This window comes from Rhinoderma darwinii, chromosome 2 (assembly GCF_050947455.1).
Source record: "Rhinoderma darwinii isolate aRhiDar2 chromosome 2, aRhiDar2.hap1, whole genome shotgun sequence".
Classification (NCBI taxonomy): Eukaryota; Metazoa; Chordata; class Amphibia; order Anura; family Rhinodermatidae; genus Rhinoderma; species Rhinoderma darwinii.
Genome location: NC_134688.1, coordinates 402,395,338 through 402,418,832, shown reverse-complemented (window position 1 = coordinate 402,418,832; position 23,495 = coordinate 402,395,338). Strand labels below are relative to the sequence as shown.

Genomic DNA, 23,495 nt, shown 5'->3' with positions numbered 1-23,495 from the left:
ATTCTCACTACACTCCTTGATAAATGCCTTTAGGGGTGTAGTGTCTAAAACGGGGTCACTTTTGTTTGGTACATCAGTGGTTTTGCAAATGCAACATGGCGTCCGCAAACCATTCCAGCAAAATCTACGCTCCAAAAGATAAATACCGCTCCTTTTCTTCTGAATGCTCCCATATATGTAAACAGCTGATTATAACCACATATGGGGTGTTACCGTACTCGGGAGAAATTACTTTACAAATGTTGGGGTGCTTTTTCTTCTCTATTCCTTGTAAAAATGAAAAATGTTGATCTAAAACTGCATCTTATTGGGAAAAAAAAATTATTTTTCATTTTCATGGCTTAATTTTAATTAATTCAGCCAAAAACCTTTGTGATCAAAATTTTCACTATACCCCTAGATGATTCCTAAGGGGGTGCAGTTTCCCAAATGGAGTCACTTTTCGGGTGTTTCCACTGTACTAGTACTACAGGGGCTCAGCAAATGTGACATGGTGTCCAGAAACCATTCCAAATGTTGCTAGTTCCATTCTGAGCCCTACCGTGTGTCCAAACAGATGTTTATGACCACATGTGGGGTATTGTTTTACCTGGGAGAAGTTGCTTTACAAATTTTATGGTGCTTTTTCTCCTTCAGTCTCTTTGAAAAAAAAAATGTAGATTTTCATTTTTACGGCCTACTTCCAATAAGTTCTGTAAAACACCTGTGGGGTCAAACTGCTCACTGTACCCCTAGATAATTTCCTCATGGGGTGTAGTTTCCAAAATGGGGTCACTTGTTGGGGGTTTCCACTGTTTTGTCCCCTTGGGGGCTTTGCAAATGCGACATGGCCTCCGCAAACCATTCCTGCTAAATTTGAGCTCCAAGAGCCAAATGGCGCTCTTTCCATTCTAAGCCCTGCCGTGTGTCCCAACAACCGTTTATTACCACATGTGGGGTATTGTTTTACTCGGGAGAAATTGCTCTACAAATGTTGTGGTGCTTTTTCTACTTCAGTTCTTTTGGAAATGAAAAAAAATTAGCTAAACCTACATTTTGTTTGAAAAAATGTAGATTTTCATTTTCATGGCCTAGTTCCAAAATTTTTTGCAAACAAACTGGCCGGTCAAAATGCTTGCTACAACCCTAAATAAATTCCTCGAGGGGTGTAGTTTCCCAAATGGGGTCACTTTTGGGGGGTTTCCACGGTTTTAGTTCCACAAGACCTGTTCAAAGCGGACATGGTGCCTAAAATATATTCTAATACAAAGGAGGCCCAAAATCCACCAGGTGCTCCTTTGCTTCTGAGGCCGGTGCTTCAGTCCAGTAGCACACTAAAGCCACATGTGGGATATTTCCTAAAACTGCAGAATCAGGGCAATAAATATTGAGTTGCATTTCTTGGGTAAAACCTTCTGTGGTACAAAAAAAATGGATTCAAAATGAATTTCTGGAAAAAAATAATGAACTTTTTGCTGTTTTGAATACTTTGAGGGGTGCAGTTTTTAAAATGGGGTGACTTATTGGCGGTTTCTAATATCTAAGGACCTCAAAGCCACTTCACAACTGAACTGACCCCTGTAAAAATAGCATTTTGAAATTTTCTTGAAAATGTGAGAAATTGCTGCTAAAGTTCTAAGCCTTGTAACGTCCTAGAAAAATAAAATGATGTTCAAAAAATGATGCCAATCTAAAGTAGACATATGGGGGATGTTAGTTAGCAACATTTTTGTGTGGTATAACTGCCTGTCTTACAAGCAAGTAAAGGATAGAAAAAAGGGGGACCGATGCAAGGCGCTGCTAATATCAATATCGATGTTTATTAAGAGGTAGGCTACGCGTTTCGACGCAGGAATTGCGTCTTCCTCAGGCCATGAACATACACAAATGAACATCTCCCATATATATATATACACATGTCAGTAATCAAAAACCGACCAATCACAGGAGGAAATGGGGAGGGGACACAGGGAGTTTGCTACAAGGAATAGAACAAAAAGCAAACACGAATGATTGAAGAAATATGCGTCAATTAGATAAAAGAGCAATATGGTAGTTGCATTTAACATAATTACATTTAACATAGAGGAAAAAGTGACAGAACATAATAATATAATCCCAATTTATAAGATATATAAAATGTTTGATATACAAGCCGTATTGATGACAACAAAAAAGCCGGCAATTAGGGTTAGCGGTGAGTTAAAATACTATATAATTCTCAAAAGGGCAGAAAAATTTCTAAGTCTATAAAAAACGAAAATAACATTTAATAATTAAATCTGATGATACTGCATAAAAATTGCGATAATATAACTATGCATAAATTCATAGGAGACTAGAATACTAATCACCGCAAAGAAGGAAAGATCAGTGGCGTCTTCGTGGTCATAACAACACCACTATTATGCTGATACATCGGTACGCGAGTACCATGTTAGATGAGTAACACAATTTATATAAAATACAAATTAAGCAAAGTATCACTATGCCTATAAAAAAAAATTTATATTTTTTCAAAAAAACGTCACGAATTATTGACTCGAAAATCGTAAAAAGGCGATCAAGCATTTAAAACTAGAATAAAATCTATATTCAATGGAACATCAGAACCAATAAAAAATATGTATGTATAAAACTATAATTCATAATAAAAAATTCCAAGCCAATCTAAAAAAAACAATTACTATAATACTCTCGTAAATCAAAGGAAGAATGACATCTAAGGTGATCTGATGCCATAATTACACATTAATTATATGTTGTATTAATATTAATAATATGTTATATCAATACCAATAATAACATTAATAACATGGGTTTTCAACCCAAAATGTGAAGCAATATATATATTACAGGGAATATGGACGATATCACTGTAATGACAAAAGAAACAATTATATAACAGAACATCTGTTTATGAGAAATACGCCTGATGTTAGAATAAAATATAATATAATAAACCTATATTGGATATGTGACTTTTTTTGTATGTTTTTTTGTATCTACGAGGGCAATTACTGGTTATATGTATATACGGGAGACAAAACTATTAAAGAATCAGATCTAAAGAGGACTCACTAATATCATTCAAACCTTCAGGGTGAAGTGTACACAATTTATAGATCCAATAATTCTCACGCTGTTTTAAACATAAGAATCTATTAGTATAGTCTGCAGGTATTTGCTCAATGGGAGTGATGCTTATACAGTCGAAATTGCAGTTATGTCTATATAGGCAATGTCGGGATACTGTGTTTAGAAAAACCTCTGCTAACATTTGACCTATGATTATTGATCCTTTTACGTAGGGTTTGGGTAGTACGTCCTATATTCTATAATGTTATTATTGGTATTGATATAACATATTATTAATATTAATACAACATATAATTAATGTGTAATTATGGCATCAGATCACCTTAGATGTCATTCTTCCTTTGGTTTACGAGAGTATTATAGTAATTGTTTTTTTTAGATTGGCTTGGAATTTTTTATTATGAATTATAGTTTAATACATACATATTTTTTATTGGTTCTGATGTTCCATTGAATATAGATTTTATTCTAGTTTTAAATGCTTGATCGCCTTTTTACGATTTTCGAGTCAATAATTCGTGACGTTTTTTTGAAAAAATATATTTTTTTATAGGCATAGTGATACTTTGCTTAATTTGTATTTTATATAAATTGTGTTACTCATCTAACATGGTACTCGCGTACCGATGTATCAGCATAATAGTGGTGTTGTTATGACCACGAAGACGCCACTGATCTTTCCTTCTTTGCGGTGATTAGTATTCTAGTCTCCTATGAATTTATGCATAGTTATATTATCGCAATTTTTATGCAGTATCATCATATTTAATTATTAAATGTTATTTTCGTTTTTTATAGACTTAGAAATCTTTCTGCCCTTTTGAGAATTATATAGTATTTTAACTCACCGCTAACCCTAATTGCCGGCTTTTTTGTTGTCATCAATACGGCTTGTATATCAAACATTTTATATATCTTATAAATTGGGATTATATTATTATGTTCTGTCACTTTTTCCTCTATGTTAAATGTAATTATGTTAAATGCAACTACCATATTGCTCTTTTATCTAATTGACGCATATTTCTTCAATCATTCGTGTTTGCTTTTTGTTCTATTCCTTGTAGCAAACTCCCTGTGTCCCCTCCCCATTTCCTCCTGTGATTGGTCGGTTTTTGATTACTGACATGTGTATATATATGGGAGATGTTCATTTGTGTATGTTCATGGCCTGAGGAAGACGCAATTCCTGCGTCGAAACGCGTAGCCTACATCTTAATAAACATCGATATTGATATTAGCAGCGCCTTGCATCGGTCCCCCTTTTTTCTATCCTTTACTTTCAAATTTGACGGTGAATTCACGCTCACCGGCCCTTGGACCTTGGACCAGCTACAGATCGCACCTGGCTGGACACACCTTGGGTGTGTCTCCTGACTTCGGATCTCCATAGCAGTGTGCTCCCTGGAGATCGTTCCACACCATCCAACAGTGTTATGCCTGGTCAGCATAACCCGACTAGGTGAGTGCAAATCACCTTAGCATTTATTGTCTGTTTTTGACCTCCGGATAATTGCACTATGTGGCGCCGTGTGTTTTTTCTTCTCTTCTAGTGTCTTACAAGCAGATACATTTAAATTGAGAAAAATGCTAATTTTTGAAAATTTTTCGCTAAATTTTGGTGTTTTTCACAATTAAATACTGAATGTATCGGGCAAATGTTGCCAGTAACATAAAGTCCAATGTGTCACGAGAAAACAATCTCAGAATCGCTTGGCTAGGTAAAAGCATTCCGGAGTTATTACCACATAAAGTGAAACATGTCAGATTTGAAAAATGAGGCTCTGTCACGAAGGTCAAAAGTGGCCAAAGAGGGAAGGGGTTAAAGGGAATGTGTCGCTAGAAATTATTATTATTATTTTTTTTTTTTCAGTTAAACAGTTAGTATAGAAATGATTACACATTGTTTTAATTTGTAAAAAATTTTCACAAGTCAGGAAATATTATAAATTGGATTCTAATTTATAACATTTCCATGTGCTGGTGACTAGAGGGAGCAATTCCCAAAATTGCAGCATTGGCATGTGGTAAAGCAACCTCATTGCTTTATGATGCAAATTTGGAGTAGACACACTCGCTCTAGCGTCCTCACACAATCCCCCTCTCCTTTAACCTGGCTAGTGCAAGGAGAAAGGAGGGGGTTGAATGTTCAAACCTCTTACACTGTGTGTCCGCCATTTTCTGAGCAAATGCACAGTGTAGGAGGATTAGATACAGTGGTAATCAGACAGTATAACACTAACATAGATACACAAACATAACTTACCTGCTCCTGCCGCCGCCTCCGATCCTAGTCCTTGCGTCTGCGCTGCCTTGAACATATGGCCGGAAGTCGTGACCGGAAGTAGTCATCTTACTGTCCGGCCGCGGCTTCCGGTCCACATGAAAATGGCGCCGAATGTCGCTCTACCAAAGACCATCCTTTTGGTCTGTGTGGGAGCGGCGCATGCGCCGTTCCCACACAGACGGCGTACGCCATAGTGAATGGAACGGCTCCCGTTCGCATTCTCTATGGGGATGTATGTGCCGTATTCAGTCTCTGTATGTGTCGTTAATCGACACATACAGAGATGGAAAAAAAATGGCAGCCCCCAAAGAGAAGTAAAAGAAAGAAAATAGTAAAAAGTACAACACAAATAAATACAATTTATGTTAATGACATACTAAAAGCAATATTATATAAAAAATCAATTTCGTGAAACCTTCCCTTTAAGGACACAGCCTGTTTTGGCCTTATGGACCAGGCCAATTTTATTCGAATCTGAGTCACTTCACTTTGTGTGGTAGTAACCATGGAACGCTTTTTTTTTTTTCCAAGTGATTCGGAGATTGTTTTCTCGTGACACTTTGTACTTTATGTTAGTGGTAAAACTTGGTCGATACATTCTGTATTTATTTTTGAAAAATGTGAATTTTTTTAAATTTGAATGTATCCGCTTGTAAGACAGATATTTATACCACAAAAAATTATTACTAGTTTACATTTACCATATGTCTACCTTATGTTTGCATCATTTTTTGAACGTCCTTTTATTTTTCTAGGATGTTAAAAAGGCTTAAATCGTTATCAGCAATTTCTCACATTTTCAAGAAAAGTTCCTAATTCTATTTTCTTAGAGACCAGTTCATTTCTGAAGTGGCTTTAAGGGCCCCATAAAATCACCCCATTTTTAAAAACTGCATTCCTCAAAGTATTCAAAACAGCATTTAGAAAGTTTCATAACCCTTTGGGAGTATCACAGGAATTAAAGCAAAGTGGAGGTAAAATTCACAAATTTAATAAATTTTTTTCCTGTAACACAGAAGGTTTTACCAGAGAAATGCAACTCAATATTTATTGTCCAGATTCTGTAGTTTTTAGAAATTTCCCACATATGGCTCTAGTGTGCTACTGGACTGAAACACAGGCCTCAGAAGCAAAGGAGCACCTAGTGGATTTTGTGGTCTCCTCTTTAACCCCCTAGCGACATAAGGGGAAGTATGAAGCGGGCTCACAAACAGGTAAAAGGGGGATTTTTTTTAATTTTATTTTTTAAAATATTTATTTTTGAAAGTTATACAAAAGTTTATGTAACTTTTTTTTTAAAATATTTTTTATTAGTTCCCTTAGGTACTTGAGCCAGCGATCGTTGGATCGCTTGCATGATATACTGCAATACTAACGTATTGCAGTATATCGTGATTCTGACTTTTTTTATTTTTAACACACTAGGGGATATAAATGCATGAAGCCCTGACTGCTAATCTAATCCACGGCACTACCTACATAGTGCTGTGTATTAGAGCTGTCCGTTATACACTGACAGCAAGCCTAATAGGACCTGCCTCTGGGCGGGGGCCTAAAAGGCTTCCATACTTGGAAGACCAGGAGGCCATTGTTAGGCCTCCGGTTGCCATAGCAGCCATCGGCACCTCCGCAATCGCGTTGCAAGGGTGCCGACTGGCTACAAACCACCTAGATGCAGCAGTCACTGTTGACCGCAGCATCTAAGGTGTTAATGGCAGGGATTGGAGCTAGCTCCAGTCCCTGCAGGGTGTCCGCTGTAACATACAGCTGACAGCCGCGGCTGATGTCACAGGCTCATCTTCTGAGCCCACGCCATTTCCTTGTCACGACAGGAATTCTTTTAGGCCCTAATCAGCTTGCGCACTAGGCAGACCCGGATGCCAGTGTTAGGGCTCCCGCTGCCAAAGCAGACATCGCCCCCCCAGTAATCGTGGCTACAAACCACCTAGATGCAGTGGTCACTTTTGACAGAATCATCTAGGGGGTTAATGGCAGGGATCGAAGCTTTCTTTGGTCCCCACTGTTACAGCAGGGTGTCATATGTAGTGTACAGCTGACACCCACTGGTGACGGCGCGGGCTCAGCTTCTGAGCCCGCTCCATCACCGCAATGTAATTAATTGGCGTTGCGTTAAGTCATTAACCGCAGGGACATAACTGTTCGTCGTAAATCGGTAAGGGGTTAAAAAAACCAAAACTGAAGTACTACTTTTTATTATATTATGCCAATAAGAGAAAATATCAATTTATGACTATAACAATTACGTGAGAAAAAAAGGGTGCTGTAACTTACATGATATCATAAGGTAGTCATCACAATTGACTTCTTCCCCATCAGGACCTTGCACTGGCATTCCATTAGCATCAATCACAGCCTCTGAAGCACAGTCTGCTACAAGGACCTCTTCTGAAATCATGTCATCACCAAGACTATCCTCTGCCATCTCCTCTCCTACTACATGATCTGGGTGAAGAGCAGTTTCATTGCTGGCAACAGTCAATGTTCCTTCCACTAAATGAGAGTCCAAGACATTCTCAGGAACATCACAATTGGATAACACATCTTCTTCCAGTTCCTGTTCCTCTGTGTCAATCTCATCTTCTAGAACCTGCTCTGGTATTATTACTGTCTCTGATACCCGTGTTCCCTCCAAAATGTCAGAACACTGCACATCCTCAATGACCACATCTTCAATTACGTCCTGAATAACAATAGAGTCAGCATCATCTGGAAATCCTTGAACGGCCATTCCTCCATCTCCATCTGCAACAAACACAGTCTCTTGGATTTCCACAATTATCTCATTACCATTTAGGTGAGGGTTTCCTGTTCCTAGAAAATTGTGACATAAAAACAAAAGCAGGGAGTTTCATATTACTGAAACACATTTGTTAACCAGCACTTAAATTAGATATAAATCAACATTCATGCCTTTCAGGAACTTTACTAATCGAATAACTCAGTAGGTTGGAACATGCCTTTGTGCAAATATCAAGCTCAAAGATCTTCCTAGAACAGTGTTCTTTATTCATGTTCCCATGATAACACTGTGCTACCAGAGCACAGAACGGGAAGCACAATCATGGGGACAAGGGAACAGAGGAACTCGGAGATATTAAAAAAAGTTTTCCCCAAATTTATATCTTTTTTAACCAACTAGAGGGCCTTTGCATATATTCCTCCGTTAAAGGGCATTTCTGCTTAAAAATTGTCTTTTGAATACCATTTTAGTCTCGCCAAAGAGCAGATAAAAGACCCCTTAGGCTCTGTTCACACAGAGTTTTTTGCAGGCGGAATTTCTGCCTCAAAATTCAGTTTGGAAGTTTGAGGCAGATTTTCCTCTCCCTGCACGCCGATTTTCGCTGCGTTTTTCGTCCGCGACCATTGAGCGAAGATAGGGCATCCCGAAGATAGGGCATGTCCCTTCTCTCGCCCGCGAGACGGTTTTATGCCTCCCATTGGAATCAATGGGAGGCATTTTCGGGCCGTTTTTGACGAGTTTTGCGACGCGGTTTCCTCGTAAAAAAACTCAGTGTAAACATAGCCTTAGTTTAGAATATATTCTGCAACAAATTGCTACAGCAAATCACTGAAAGGCATCTGCGCAACACGGATGGGCAAAATGGTAGAAAACCATTTTAATTGTTTCTAGGAGCCTGTTCACATCCGCGTTGGCTTTCCATTCAGGGGTTCCGTCGGAGGTTTCAGTCGTGGAACCCCTCAACGGAAAGTCAAACGGAAACCTTAGCTTCCGTTTGCATCACCATTGATATCAATGGTGACGGAAACATTGCTAATGGTTTCCGTTTGTACCGTTCCGGCAGGCTTCCGTTTTTTTTGACGGAATCAATAGCGCAGTCGACTGCGCTATTGATTCTGTCAAAGAAACAAACCTGCCGGAACGGTACAAGCGGAAACCATTAGCAATTTATCCGTCACCATTGAGAACAATGGTGATGCAAACGGAAGCTAAGGTTTCCGTTTGACTTTCCGTTGAGGGGTTCCACGACTGAAACCTCAGACGGAACCCCTGAACGGAAAGCCAACGCGGGTGTGAACCGGCCCTTAGTTCACTTAGAAATGTACCCATTTTTTGAAAAAAATAAAGAAATAAAAAAAGATCATTTCAGTTCTATTGTGGTAGTAACAAAGGACCACAATTTAACCCTTTCAGGACCAGACTAAGTTTTGTTTTTATGCTTCTGATTTTTCTTCCCCGCCTTCAAAAAGTTCTAACGTTCTTTAGTTGACACAGCTATATAAGGGCTTTATATTTACGTGACAAGTTGTACTTCCTGATGGTACTATTTAATATTATGTGCAATGTACTGGGAAGCTGGAAAAAAAATTCAGAATGGGGTGGAATTAGAAAAGAAAAATAACAAGTTTATATAGTTTTTGTTATGTATTAGTACCTTTTAAAAAAATGTAACCGTTTGAAAGATACAAAACATTTTTTGAATGCCCATATTGTGACGCTAGGGGGCTTGAACCTGCGATAATTAGATTGCTTATGCGATAGACTGCAATATCACAATATTGCAGTCTATGGCAAAATTAGTGCATTGTTATGGAGACCTGCCACAGGCAGGTTTTAATAGCAATCTTCCTATAGCAGGGCTGGGAGCGTTCACAAGGCTGCTATAGGACTACACCGGCTCCCTAGATCTCGCCGCGCCCCAAAGTTAAAGAGGCAGTAAAAACCTCTCAGATGCCAGTGGTCACATCTGACACCAGCATCTCAGGGGTTAAAATGCTTGCGATCAGAGATGTTTCTGATCGCAAGCATTGCCGCTGGGTCCCTGCTGTGTAACACAGCAGAGACCCGCCGGCTCTGTCGCCCGCTCTGCTTCGGAGTGGGCTCCATCTTTAAATCCCCTTTCCTGACGCAAGTAAGAACATAAGCGACTGAAAAGGGTTAAGCACCTCCGGTATGTGTTGAGAGCAGGAATTTATATTAATTCTTTATTAAGGAGGAGAAAAAATTAAAGGTTTGTGCCCCAGACCCCAAATTGATGTCCCCTTACGTTTTCATCCCCCTGTAAGATTAAATGTACTTGTATATTATACTGCGCATTAGCATGTGTTATGATCATGTCCACATAAACCTATCTCACATGTGATTACATACATAACTGAGTACCTGAAGTATGGAAAAAAGCATGTTCTCTTGTTTGAAGTGCAAGCTCGGCGACATCTTCTTCCATGACTCAGAAAAATCATTAGCCGACTGTTCTATAAAATTGAATAACATTTTTAATTATCAGTAGAATTCAAATCCATCAACGTATGTGTAAATGGGAACACACCAACATTGTAAAGGTATAAATACTATATACTAGAGAACATCAGCACTACTATGATGCTTAAAGGGGTTTTCCTATCTCTAGAACGGTTCCCCCTAAAACCTTTTCTACTTCGCTCGGCTTCCGCTGCCTCCCAGCTACTTCCGATTAGGTGGTCAGGAGTTACGGAAACAGCTGAGCTTGCTGGGCTACGCAGTTTCCGTAACTCCGATAGAAATTACAAACAAACCAAAATCGCAGCATGGATCCAATAACTCAAAACATTAAGTTAAAGAGTTGGTACATAGCGTATAGGGGCTGATCCGAGGGTGAGATCCCAAAAGCATCATAAATGTATACTATAAACCTATAAGAAACAGATGCCATGAAGACAAGCAATATATGAAATAGAAAAAAATCTTTAAGTTGTACAATAAAAACAGAATAGAAGAATAAAAAAAAAAAAATCCACAAACGACAGGTAAAAAAGGACAATACGCTAAGCTACTCCAGAGAAAAAAAAAAACTTAAAAAAATTACAGAAGCAATACCCAAAAGAGCTATATAGACCAGAATGAAGTGACCATATATAAATGAAAATGTGCTATATCAGCACATATAGTATACAATAAGAGCAATATAGCTTATAACAGGTCAGTATAGAAATGAGGGAAGATGGTAACAAAAATAATACACATGCAAGCCTAGGGACTTAACATACCCATGATAGCTGCACGAGCGATTGCACAGCGGACGTCCACCCAAACGCACGTTTCGGCACTAATGCCTTCGTCTGAGTGTATGCCAGGCGAAGGCAGTAGCGCCGAAACGCCTGCCTTTCTCCACTGCTCCTAAAATGGTAGTGCAGATCTGGTTGGAGAGGAAAACTCCCTGCTGGGGTGCATAATGTACTACCAGGAAAAAAAATATATATACGAGCCAGCAAAGTTGAAGATCGATCCCAGCGGCCCCCCTACACCTGACGAAGAAGCGAGTGACATTGAGCATACGGGAAGGCTCCCATGGGAGGAAGGACCCAGAGACACACTGTAGTAAATACGGTGGGATGGAAAGAGGAAGGGACAAGAGTGTCTAGAATGACATGAGGGCTGTCCTAGTTTAAGAACGTGATAAAACAATGCAAAGGGACCTTGATCTTGTTGATTGGTCCACCTTCCTGGGCAGGGACAACCTCACTAAGGAGGAGAGGAAAGCCCTCAATGAATTTTTTAGATTCAAATATATTGTGCTAAAAAGCAAGTGACAGAGGGAATGTCCTGCTCATGGAAGAGTACTGTATCAACGAAATCAAGAGACAACTGATTGCTATATGTTCACTTATTAAAAAATGTATGTTGGCTTTGGATGGACAGGATCAGTTTAACTCCTTCTCGCTCCAGGACCTACTATTAGGTCATGCTAAGTAGAGAATTCGCACTCCGTGACCTAATAGTAGGTCATGGAAATAACCGCACTTCCGCCCCCTCTCCCGGCACTTTTATGAGCTGTGACAACAGCTGTCTTGTACAGCAGTTACCGCAGCTCCTTCAACAGGGACCGATCACATTGTCCCCCGCCGGTTAACCCCCTAGAAGCCGCGTTCAATAGCTATAGCGGCTTCTTAGGGGTTAAAGCACCATTGACGTCCCGTAACATTATCGCGGGCGCTGATGGTTGCTACGGCAACCGGAGGCCCAACAATGGCCTCCGGCTATGCCATCTACGGAAGCCTAGTGGGTCCTGACAAAGTCTTGCTTGCGGTCAGCAAGTGGCTGACAGCTCCAATACACTGCACTACGCATGTAGTTTCAAACGTTGGGGTGTTTTCTCTCCTGTATTCCTTGTAAAAATGTAAATCTTTTAATCGGAAAAATATGTGATTTTCAATTTCACAGCTTAATTCCACAAAAGGCAGCAAAAGACAAAAAAAAAAAAAAAAAATAAGAAACGTACGGTCTAAATGCTCAGTATACCACTCGAAAAGTTCCTTAAGGGGTGTCGTTTGCCAAATGGGGTCACTTTTGGGGGTTTCCACTGTTTTGGCACCACAAGACCTCTTCAAACCGGACATAAAATATAATCTAACAAAAAGAAGGCCTCAAAATCCAGTAGGTGCTCCTTTGCTTCGGAGGCCTGTGTTTCAGTCGATAAACACACTAGGGCCACATGTGGGATATTTCTAAAAACTGCAGAATCTGGGCAATAAATATAGAGTTGCGTTTCTCTGGTAAAAACTTCTGTTTTACTGAAACAAAATGGAATGATATAAACCAAAATCAAACAAAAGGAGCATATAGACTAGAATATATATATATTGTATCAAAAAGATGTTTATTTATTAATTTAAGCAACAAAAGATAAAAAACACAAATATATAATATATTACAAAAATAAAAAAATTATATCAAACACCAAATATACAACGCCACATAGTGAGATATGATAATAAAAAAATAATACAATCAATTTTACCTCCACTTTGCTATAAAAGGGTTATGTGGGGACCGAAAATTATTAGCAGTGTACGATTATGTATAATTATGATATTTTAATAGATTTAAATAGCGCTGACACGCTGTACTGTATTTGATCACTTGTTCATAGAGTTCAGAGGGTCCGGTCAAATGACGAAGAGTGTCGTGCCATCATGAAGGGAGACTAGACTTCAGGTCCCCCGCCAGCGCTATAAAAATCTATTAAAATCTCATAATCAGCACGACAGGGGACCAGAATGTATATTAGCGAGTGTACTCATACTGCAGTGAGTACGCTGCTAATACTTTTTGGCTGTAAGATACAGCCGACACCCGCATCGTATGGAGCGGGTTCACTCCATGAGCACGTTCCATACTTCCCCTACCCGGCTAGGACGTAACCATACGTAAAATGTCGGGAAGGGGTTAAAGTCAATATTTTCTTTTTAGTAAAATACAGCTTGAGCATTTAGATTCTTTTTGCCCTTTTTACTCTTGAATTGTAAATTGGATTGCTCATGTGGGGATTCTTTCTGGCATTGGCCAGAGGGGATCCAGTTGGGATAGCCGTGTACCAGCGTCACCATCTCCAGGCCAGCCCATACGACTAATTTTTACTTTTATAATTCCCAGCCTAACGCTATTTCTGGTCATTATATGAATTTAGCTTTTTTTTTTTATTTCAGATTTTTGGGGAAACATCTGACCCTGGTCTGTGGGGAATCGGTTGGGGTGGCTATAGATTAATTTTACTGACCGAATCCCTGCCAACTCGAGGCAGCCCAAAGGGTATGTTCACAGTGAGTTTTTTGCAGGCAGAAAATTCCGCCTGGGAAAAAATCAGCTCCAGTTTTTTTAAAGTGGTTTTGTACCGCACGCGTTTTTTGCTATGGTTGTTTTGAGGCTTTTTTTACCTATTTCTTCAACAGAGGGAATAACTGAGTTTTTTGCCGAACAACGCGTCAAAAAACGCGTTTATTTTCGTCTCCCGATGATTTCAATGGGGTTTTTGAGGCAGGGTTTTGAGGGCATGTTCGCTTCACCTCCACCTCCCATTGAAATCAATAGGAGGCAATTTCGGACGCTTTTAGCCATGGTTTCCACGGCAAGAAACTGTGTGAACAGGGCCTTAAAGTTTAAGTTATTTTCTTTCAATATTTTCCTATTTTTTTGTATTAGTTTTTTTTTTCTTCCATATTTATTTTCTTTGGTTTTCTTAATTTTGATTAGTTGCGGGGGGCATCTATCAACATGATAATGATGGGTTAGAACGTTACTTTTATAGTAATAAATTTAATACATCACAAGTAATGTGGGTAATGCACGATAGGGAAAGATGATTTTGAAATTACACACGGTTTCCAGTAATGCTCTCTGGGTGATGAGAGGGAAACACCCAGAAATGATGGAGGCAGACTTACTAAAGACTTTGAAGAAGGTCTATTATATGATGGCTCTGAGGAAGTCCTAAACGGGATAATATGAGTTAGCCAATTACAAAGGGAGTGATTGAGGTCATCACGCCTTAGGTCAACTCAGCGTCAACCTGCGGTCTGGATTAAGAGTACGCGTGAGAGAAGAGAACAACCTTTATGCAGCACTGTGGAGGAAAAGCTGTGAAAAGCTATGAAAATGGGTCCCCAAAAGAACACTATAGATATCCAAAAGATAAATACCACTCCAAAAGTATTTGCAAATAAATGGACTATAGACATACAACACCTGATGGATACAACTGTCTAAAGAGCAATTACTAGCTTTTCTCTAACTTCTTGTGAAAAATTGCAGGATACAACTTCTTAAATAGAAATGACATATATGGTGAATTTGCCGGTATATTTATGGACTTTTAATGAAAAACGATTAAAGCGTACCTAACTTTTCAGAATAAGCCGATGTGTGTACATGAGGAATAACACTATTTCTGGTCATTATATGAATTGTATGTGGCATTATTTAGCAGCTTTCCCTTCTGCAGGCTCTCTAATTCTCAGTGGTCTCTCAGCTAGTGAACCTAACGACTATCATGTATTTTATACACTGAAAATCCTGCTCTCCTATCTCTAGCAGATATATATACAAGCTGCAGCAGCATGGGGGACATTATACAGCAGTAATGAGCAGTGTATCTGAGAATCCAGCACTGGGGTGACAAAAATCTTACCAGTCTGTGCGTTTCTCTCTGCTCCTGCTTCCACCTCTTGTTCACTTCTCCCCTCTTCATAGACTTGTATGTCTGTTGACTCAAGGTCCTATTACACGGCCCGACCTACTACACAGCCCAACATGGGCCGTGAAAATGAGCGCTGATCAAAGAAAAAGCTCATTGATCATCACTCGTTTGCTCCTTTCACGAAGAGCAATGATTGGTTATGTATAGGGACAAGCGATCGTTACTAAGTGCTGCCGACAATTATATTTAATGCTGAATAAACTATACGATCAGCCGATGAACGAGCATTTGCTCATTCATTGGCTGATCGTTGCCATTTACCACGAACAATGATCGGGAACAAGCGTTCATATTAAATCTCCTTTGCCCGATCATTGGCCCGTGTAAGGGTAAGGCCACACGGTGCAGTCACAGTGCGTTTATGTTTCGTTTTTAAACAGCAAGTAATTTTTCTATAGAAGTCAATGGTGACATTTTTGTTATGGACAGACTGCTGCTATTATATTACAATGTGTTTTTTGTGCAGTTAACTGCATATTCATGATGTCCGACCGCATGCTGTTAATGACCGCGCGGCCAAAGTTGTTGCTGAACTGCTTGCGTTTTTACTAACAGTTCTGCAATGTATTGTAATTAACTATATACAGGAAACACCTAACAAACTTCAACACGGGTGAAAACTATGTCCATCAAGTATTTCCTTTAAAAAACGCAACAGAACTGCAGCATTAGAGACCAAAAAACACATGCAGTTGACGGCATGCGGTTTCCAAACGCAACAAAACCGCGTCAACGACGCACTGTGTGGCCTTACCCTAAAAGGGCCGTCACTCTCTCGCTCTGCTGCCCCCCCCTCTCCATAGACTTGTTTTGGAAGGCAGTGAGGTGCCACACCCCCACCTTCTGCAGTCCATCAATTCTGCTCTCTGACTAGGGACGGACTTTGCTTGGCAACAGGGGGTGGAGAGCAGATTACAGGATGTGGCAGTAACTTCACACAGAATTTGCATAGATAAACGGAATTTTAACAATAAGCATATTACTAAGTTGATCTATAACAGGTATACTATTAGATTGAATAAGTTCGTGTCCATTTAAGGAGAGTTTAACATATGACCTGTGAAAAAAACCTTTACTTTTCCGACGTATACCTCTGACGGAAGGCTGCAACATATCCCACTATATAGGCAACCCCCCGCTACCAGAAACTCCATGCCCAAAGAAGCTCCTGATGACAATACCGGCCCTATATCCCACTCCACCGCAAGAACTTTAAAGAGGCTCTGTCACTAGATTTTGCAACCCCTATCTGCTATTGCAGCAGATAGGCACTGCAATGTAGATTACAGTAACGTTTTTATTTTTAAAAAACGAGCATTTTTGGCCAAGTTATGACCATTTTTGTAGTTATGCAAATGAGGCTTGCAAAAGTCCAAGTGGGTGTGTTTAAAAGTAAAAGTCCAAGTGGGCGTGTATTATGTGCGTACATCGGGGCGTTTTTAATACTTTTACTAGCTGGGCGCTCTGATGAGAAGTATCATCCACTTCTCTTCAGAACGCCCAGCTTCTGCCAGATCACGCTGTGACGTCACTCACAGGTCCTGCATCGTGTCAGACGAGCGAGGACACATCGGCACAAAAGGCTACAGTTGATTCTGCAGCAGCATCAGCGTTTGCAGGTAAGTCGATGTAGCTACTTACCTGCTAACGCCGATGCTGCTGCAGAATCAACTGTAGCCTCTGGTGCTGATGTGTCCTCGCTCGTCTGACACGATGCAGGACCTGTGAGTGACGTCACAGCGTGATCTCTTGAGAACACGCTGTGCCTGCACTGCCAGAAGCTGGGCGTTCTGAAGAGAAGTGGATGATACTTCTCATCAGAGCGCCCAGCTAGTAAAAGTATTAAAAACGCCCCGATGTACGCACATAATACACGCCCACTTGGACTTTTACTTTTAAACACACCCACTTGGACTTTTGCAAGCCTCATTTGCATAACTACAAAAATGGTCATAACTTGGCCAAAAATGCTTGTTTTTTAAAAATAAAAACGTTACTGTAATCTACATTGCAGCGCCGATCTGCTGCAATAGCAGATAGGGGTTGCAAAATCTGGTGACAGAGCCTCTTTAAATCAGATGGAGTCCCTGGCTGCTATTTCTGCTCGGGGAAGCTACGTCACTAGAGTTTCCTTGGCGGGTAGAGATAACAGCCAGGAACTCTGGCTGTAAAGAACTTATGGTCGCTGGAGATAGGGCCACTGTGTGGGCGAAGAGGGCAACTGTAGGAACAACTGTGCATATATATGGATAGATTTGTCACTGGAGCTTCCCGACGCATACTTTTAACGGAGGCCTGTGATGGATGCCATACAGTGGCATCTGTCAACCATAGGCTCCCATGTGAAAATAAATATATACCACGCAGTATATATATTTTTTTTTAGTGGTATCCATTGGCATGGAAAAGCGCACTCCATCCCTCAAAAAAAAAAAAAAAAGAGAAGGGTACGGATGTGTACCAGCCAATGGAGGCCCAACGGACACGTTTTTGGCCTCTGTCAGGCTAATAAAGCCCTATAGACACGTTTAGCGTCTACGTTGGGAGTTTTCCCAATGTACACACTAAAGGTAGGGCCAAAGAGTGATGTGGACTAGGCCTTAAGCTCCATGAACACGACCGTAGAATTTGTCCGTAATTGCGGACCAAATCACTTCTATTGTCCACGGACACCCTCCCGTATATTTGCCATGTCCGGACCGTAGAAGCCTCCGCAAAAGATAGAAGCCTACGCAAAGATAGTCCAAAATGTCCAATCTTTTGCTTTTTACGACCCGTGCTCTCATACTTTGTATGGGAGCACAGGCTGAAAATGCAGGTGGCTGTCTGCAGCCGCCCGTGACCGTTAATCGCGGTCCATGATTACGGACACGGCCGAGTGCATGAGGCCTTAGTGAGCATTTTGACCCAACCGGTGTATTATACATTTTATCAAAATGAGGCCCCATGCACACGAACGTAAAAACGCCCGTAATCACGGGCCCATAGACTTCTATTGGCCACGGGTACCTTCCCGTATGCTTACGGGAAGGTGCCCATGTCGTTGAAAAATATAGAACATGTCCTATTTCAGGCCGTAATAACGGCACGGGCAGGCCCATAGAAGTCTATGGGGCTCCCATAATTACGGGTGACTACGTGTGTGTGCACCCGTAATTACGGCAGCGTTGCTATGCGACGTCAGGGGATAGTCACTGTCCAGGGTGCTGAAAGAGTTAAACGATTGGCAGTAACTCTTTCAGCACCCTGGACAGTGACTACCGATCACAATATAGATTAACCTGTAAAAAATAAAAATAAAATAGAAGCTCATACTTACCCAGAACTCCCTGCTGCTTCCTCCAGACCGGCCTTCCGGGATGACGTTTCAGTCCATGTGACCGCTGCAGCCAATCACAGGCTGCAACAGTCACATGGACTGCCGCATCATCCAGGTAGGTCGGGCTGGATGTCGAAAGAGGGACGCGTCACCAAGACAACGGCCAGGTAAGTATGAATTTGTTTTATTTTTACTACAGAAAGGGTTGTCCCTTCTCTTTATCCTGCACTGAGAGAGAAGGGGCTGCCGATTAGTGCAGTGCAATTTTGCAGCGAAAACGTGCCCGTAAATACGGGTGGAATACGGGTCGAATACCTGTGACCAAGGACCCGTATTTACGGGAGGAAAAAAATACGTTCGTGTGCATGAGGCCAAAGGCTGTGTTCACACTGAGTTTTTTTGCAGGAGGAAAATTCCTCCTGCAAAAACTGCTCCAGTATGTTTTTGCACAGTGGTTTGACAAAAACTCGTCAAAACACTCGTCGAGGTTTTTTTTCCTCTTTCTGACTGATTGAAATGGGGTTTTGGAGGCGGAAACCGCCTCAAGATGGGTCATGACGCTTCTTTTTACCGTGACGCTTGTTTTTTTACTCGCGGTAAAAAAACTCGTCCAACTCCCATTGAAATCAATGGGAGGCATTTTCGGGCGGTTTTTGAGGAGTTTTTTGGCGCGGTTTCCGCGTCAAAAAACTCTGTGTGAACATATTTCTCAATAATTAGGCTATGTTCACACGGGGTATTTTGCCGAGTTTTTTGACGCGGAAACCGCGTCGCAAAACTCGGCAGAAACGGCCAGAGAACGCCTCCCATTGATTTCAATGGGAGGCGTCGGCGTCTTTTTCCCGCGAGCAGTAAAACTGCCTCGCGGGAAAAAGAAGTGACATGCCCTATCTTCGGGCGCTTCCACCTCTGACCTCCCATTGACTTCAATGGGAGGCAGGAGAAAGTGTATATCTCGCTGTTTTATGCCCGCGGCGCTCAATGGCCGCGGGCGAAAAACGGCGCGATAATTGCAGCGAAAATCGGCGTGCAGGGAGAGGAATATCTGCCTCAAAGTTCCAAACGGAATTTTGAGGCAGATATTCCTCCCCCAAAATACTCCGTGTGAACATAGCCTAAATGTAGTTTAGTTTAAATAAATATTTTCAGAAGGCTTAATAGGATACCACACAATTTGTTCTAAATACACTATTGACCACAGCATCTAAGGGGCTAAATGTCCAGGATTGGAACTAGCTACAGCGGACACCCGCTGCTGATGTGTTTTTGTTGTGCACGCTTTTGGCCTCCCGTCTGGGTAAAGGAGCACTAACGCACACGTTTAGCGTATACGTTGGGAGATATATATATATATATATATATATATATTAAAAAGTAGATCATTTTGAATAATATTGTTAATTCTGCAATTACAATGTACTGTAATTAGGTTGGGGGGGGGGGGGTAGAGTAGCTGCTTGCCCCTCTATGGAGAGATGAGGGGGGGGAGCAGAGGGAGGGGAGACACAGACAAGCTGACAATACAAGTCTATGCAGAGGGAAAAGGGGAGCCGGAGCAGTCAGAAAGAGAAAAACGTAAAGAGTTTTAGCTCACCGCAATGCTGGATTCTCATCTACAGAGTGTGCGTGTATATTAGACTATAGAATTAGAGATAGATCCTGCAGAAGGAAAAACCGCTAAATAATACCACATAGAAGTCATATAATAACCCGAAATAGTGTGACAGTTTATTCTGAAGTCACCTGAAAGGTTATTGATGCTTTAAAATGGCATTTAAACATACTGTGCAGTTTGGCCAATAGAAGAGACCAAAGACTGCACTGGAGGGCAGCTCAGTGGTTAATAACACTGATGTCTTGAATCACTGGGGTCCTGGGTTCAAATCCAACCAAGGACAACATCTGCATGACGTTTGTATGTTCTCCCGGTGTTTGCGTGGGTTTCCTCTGATACTCCGATTTGCCCCCACACTCCAAATACACGGAGTCCAGGTTTTACATCTGTGATAATGATGAAAAAATGCAGGCATATTATAGCCATGTCAAACTCAAGCTTTGTCCACACAGGGATCTTACTGCGAGTGGGCAAGTCGCATATTTAGGCTATGGCTATTTTCTTAAGACAAAATCTTTAGTTTTTTTTTTTTTTTAATCTAATTCTTGTTTTGCAGTAAAAACTATTTGCATTTTGGATTTTAATACATGCTGTGGATCTCCAAATCCAGAGTCATGGAGTTTGCATAATGAAGCCATTAGCAGAGAGGGATAAGATGGGGGGGGGGGGGTGACAATTATATTGACACAGAACACATTATTCAGCCAAAAGTATTATATAATACACACACACACAACGACTGAAAGAAAAAAAAAAATCTTCAAGTATGACAATCAGTGATGGACGGCTGTCAGTGTCATTAAAAAATAGTATCCATGTCTGAAGTAAAACAGTGCGTGAACCGATCTATACTACATAGGGAGTGTCGGGCCGGCAGCCACGCCTGAATTACAAGGACAAGCGGTGGTGTTTTTTTTCTCCTTCTCTTCCTCCTACGCCCTGTCTATCTATTCCCTCTCAGAATTCAAGATGGCGGCGCTCCCCCTCCCTCACATGTAGCATGTGGGCCGTCGCCATCTTGCTTTCAATGAGGCTTAGTCGCCGAAAAATAAACATGACATGTCTCACGACTCTGCTGTAGTACAGCGCTAGTGACTACGTTACATGCACAGCTCTCCATACACTATTATATGTCCTGTGAGATATGGCGGGTAGTCTTATAGCGACAGGCCGCAGTCACCCCGCCGCCGCCCCCTACCTCCGCCCCCACTAGGGCCTAGCTGAGGCCTCCTCTGAGGCCTGGAAGGGCAAGCGGTCGAACGGAGGCCTACAAGCGGGCCATACAAGGCCGCGGCCTGTCTCTCCTCATACTAGAAAAAGTTAGAACCGGAGAGAAACGCGGCATTTCGCGGAGGACTTAGCGGCCGCTGCACCCCCTGCTATAGCAATACCCTCTGCTGCTTAATTAGGCAGAGCCGAGGGAGCCTGCTGCAGCGCCACCCGGCATCTTTCTCGGCCTTGTGGCTTACTCCCAGACTGCGGTCGTTTCCCGCCCAGGCCCCCACACATTCTCCCGCCGCGGCCTTTACCTGTAAACGTTGCAGTAATTCTCTCAATACACAGGCACCGGGGCTCCTTGTCCGTTAGGCCTGTTCGCGATGGCTGATTCGAAGGGAGGGGGGAAGGTATAGAGCGAGTGCGAGAGGCAGAAAGGGAGGGGCCGAGCTCGATGGCTGAGAGAAAGAGAGGGGGGAAGGAGGGAGAGAAAAAAAAGAGCGGGCAGCTCTCCTAGCCTGGGCCGCCGTCAGCAGTAAACGTCACTGCCGCAGAGCCTCAGGAAAATGCGGAAGGGGGAGGCCGCATGCGAGGCACACAGGCTGCTAACGACAGAGCCAAGGCCAGGCCAGGGCCCAGAGCGGGAGCTCGGTTATCCGGGGCGGGGGTAGAGCTGAGGCAGCAGCCTGCATCTACCACACGTTCACTCTGCTAACTGTATAGAAATAAGCGCTCAGCCATATAATATATATGTAATATAACGAGAAATCCGAGCTATCCCTGCTGCGTGCGCTTCATGCTGGGTGCTTTACCTCCATGTGCAGCAAAATGTTGGTAATTTATTTCCCCAAAAATATATTTACAGTATTTCCTTCTTTTTCTACAATATTGTGTGAGATTTACTAATATGCCGTCTGGGTGTTGCAGCAATCTATTGCGTTAGTCCAGTGTGCGCCATATTACTCAAGATGGTGTGTGTCTTGTTTACGAGTATACCGTAGACTTTAACCGAACGCCAGCTCACGTGACACAAAGGTTTCATATGTTTATTTATGAGGCCTTACCACGTCTTGTGACATTACACATGGTGTAGGGGCTGCTGAAACATGGTGTTCAGTCCAAACCCAATGGGGGAGATCCATCAAAACCAGTTCTGTGGAAACTTTTGTGGTTCCCCATTGCAACCAATCAGATTCCACCTCTCATTTTTCAGAGGCTCTTTTGAATATAGAAGCACCAATCTGACTGGTTGCTATTGGTGACAATGCCACTTTTCCTTTGCACCAGTTTTAATACATTTCTCACAATATTTTGCATCCGTTTATGCCAGAAAAATATCTAATTCTGAGTATACAGCTTTAATATTTGACTACACTTATGTCCTGTAGATGTCTATTATGTCTTGTTCTAGGCATTGCTCCAAATCATTCTGATGGAGAGTGACCCTCTCTGGTAGAGAAAATGGACCAGGACCCCCTCTTTCTTAGGATCAGTATGGATTCCAATAGTCAACCTCTCTGATCATACTTTGTGTAATTGTGATCAGTGCCGTTAACTGCTACACAAAGACCTTATGGAACATAAATCCTCTGACGGCAAACAAAGATTATAAATGAGTCTCACAAAGACAATCCCTTTTTAAATGAATCCGGCTCCTGTCATTCTCCTCCCCCAGGCGTACATTTGTCCTGCAGGATATAGCATGACATGGTTTCCATTCAAATAAACGGACGTCCGCATGGACTCTCTGGGTCACCCAGTGTGGCCCTATGTTCAGGTATATGGGGGGGGGGGGGCAGGACAATTACATCAATCAAATCCAGATGGAAAGTTTACATAGAACCACCCAATGCATTTCATATTATCTGAAATCATATCAACACTATATTACAGCAAATCCAATATTACCAGCTCAATCGTTGGTTCAGGCAGAAATATTGGACCAAGTGGTCACGTTATCATGCTTTAAAGTCATGGCGCTGGAAGACC

At 41.6% G+C, this 23,495-nt stretch overlaps 1 protein-coding gene across 2 annotated transcripts in view; it reads right to left on the bottom strand.

Annotated features, from left to right (window-relative positions):
- Positions 1-22,672, bottom strand: part of ZFX (zinc finger protein X-linked) — a 47,811-nt gene extending 25,139 nt beyond the window's left edge. The window contains exons 1-3 of one of the 2 annotated variants that reach the window (XM_075854066.1): positions 22,571-22,672; positions 10,509-10,600; positions 7,658-8,197 (exon numbers count right to left, since the gene is read on the bottom strand). In XM_075854066.1, the coding sequence (XP_075710181.1) occupies positions 7,658-8,197; positions 10,509-10,572 (604 nt within the window). In that variant the 5' untranslated portion in view covers positions 10,573-10,600; positions 22,571-22,672. Of the gene's footprint in view, positions 1-7,657; positions 8,198-10,508; positions 10,601-21,820; positions 22,205-22,570 lie in introns of those variants that run through there. The other variant, XM_075854065.1, reaches the window with a different exon arrangement.
- Positions 22,673-23,495: the final 823 nt, after the last annotated feature.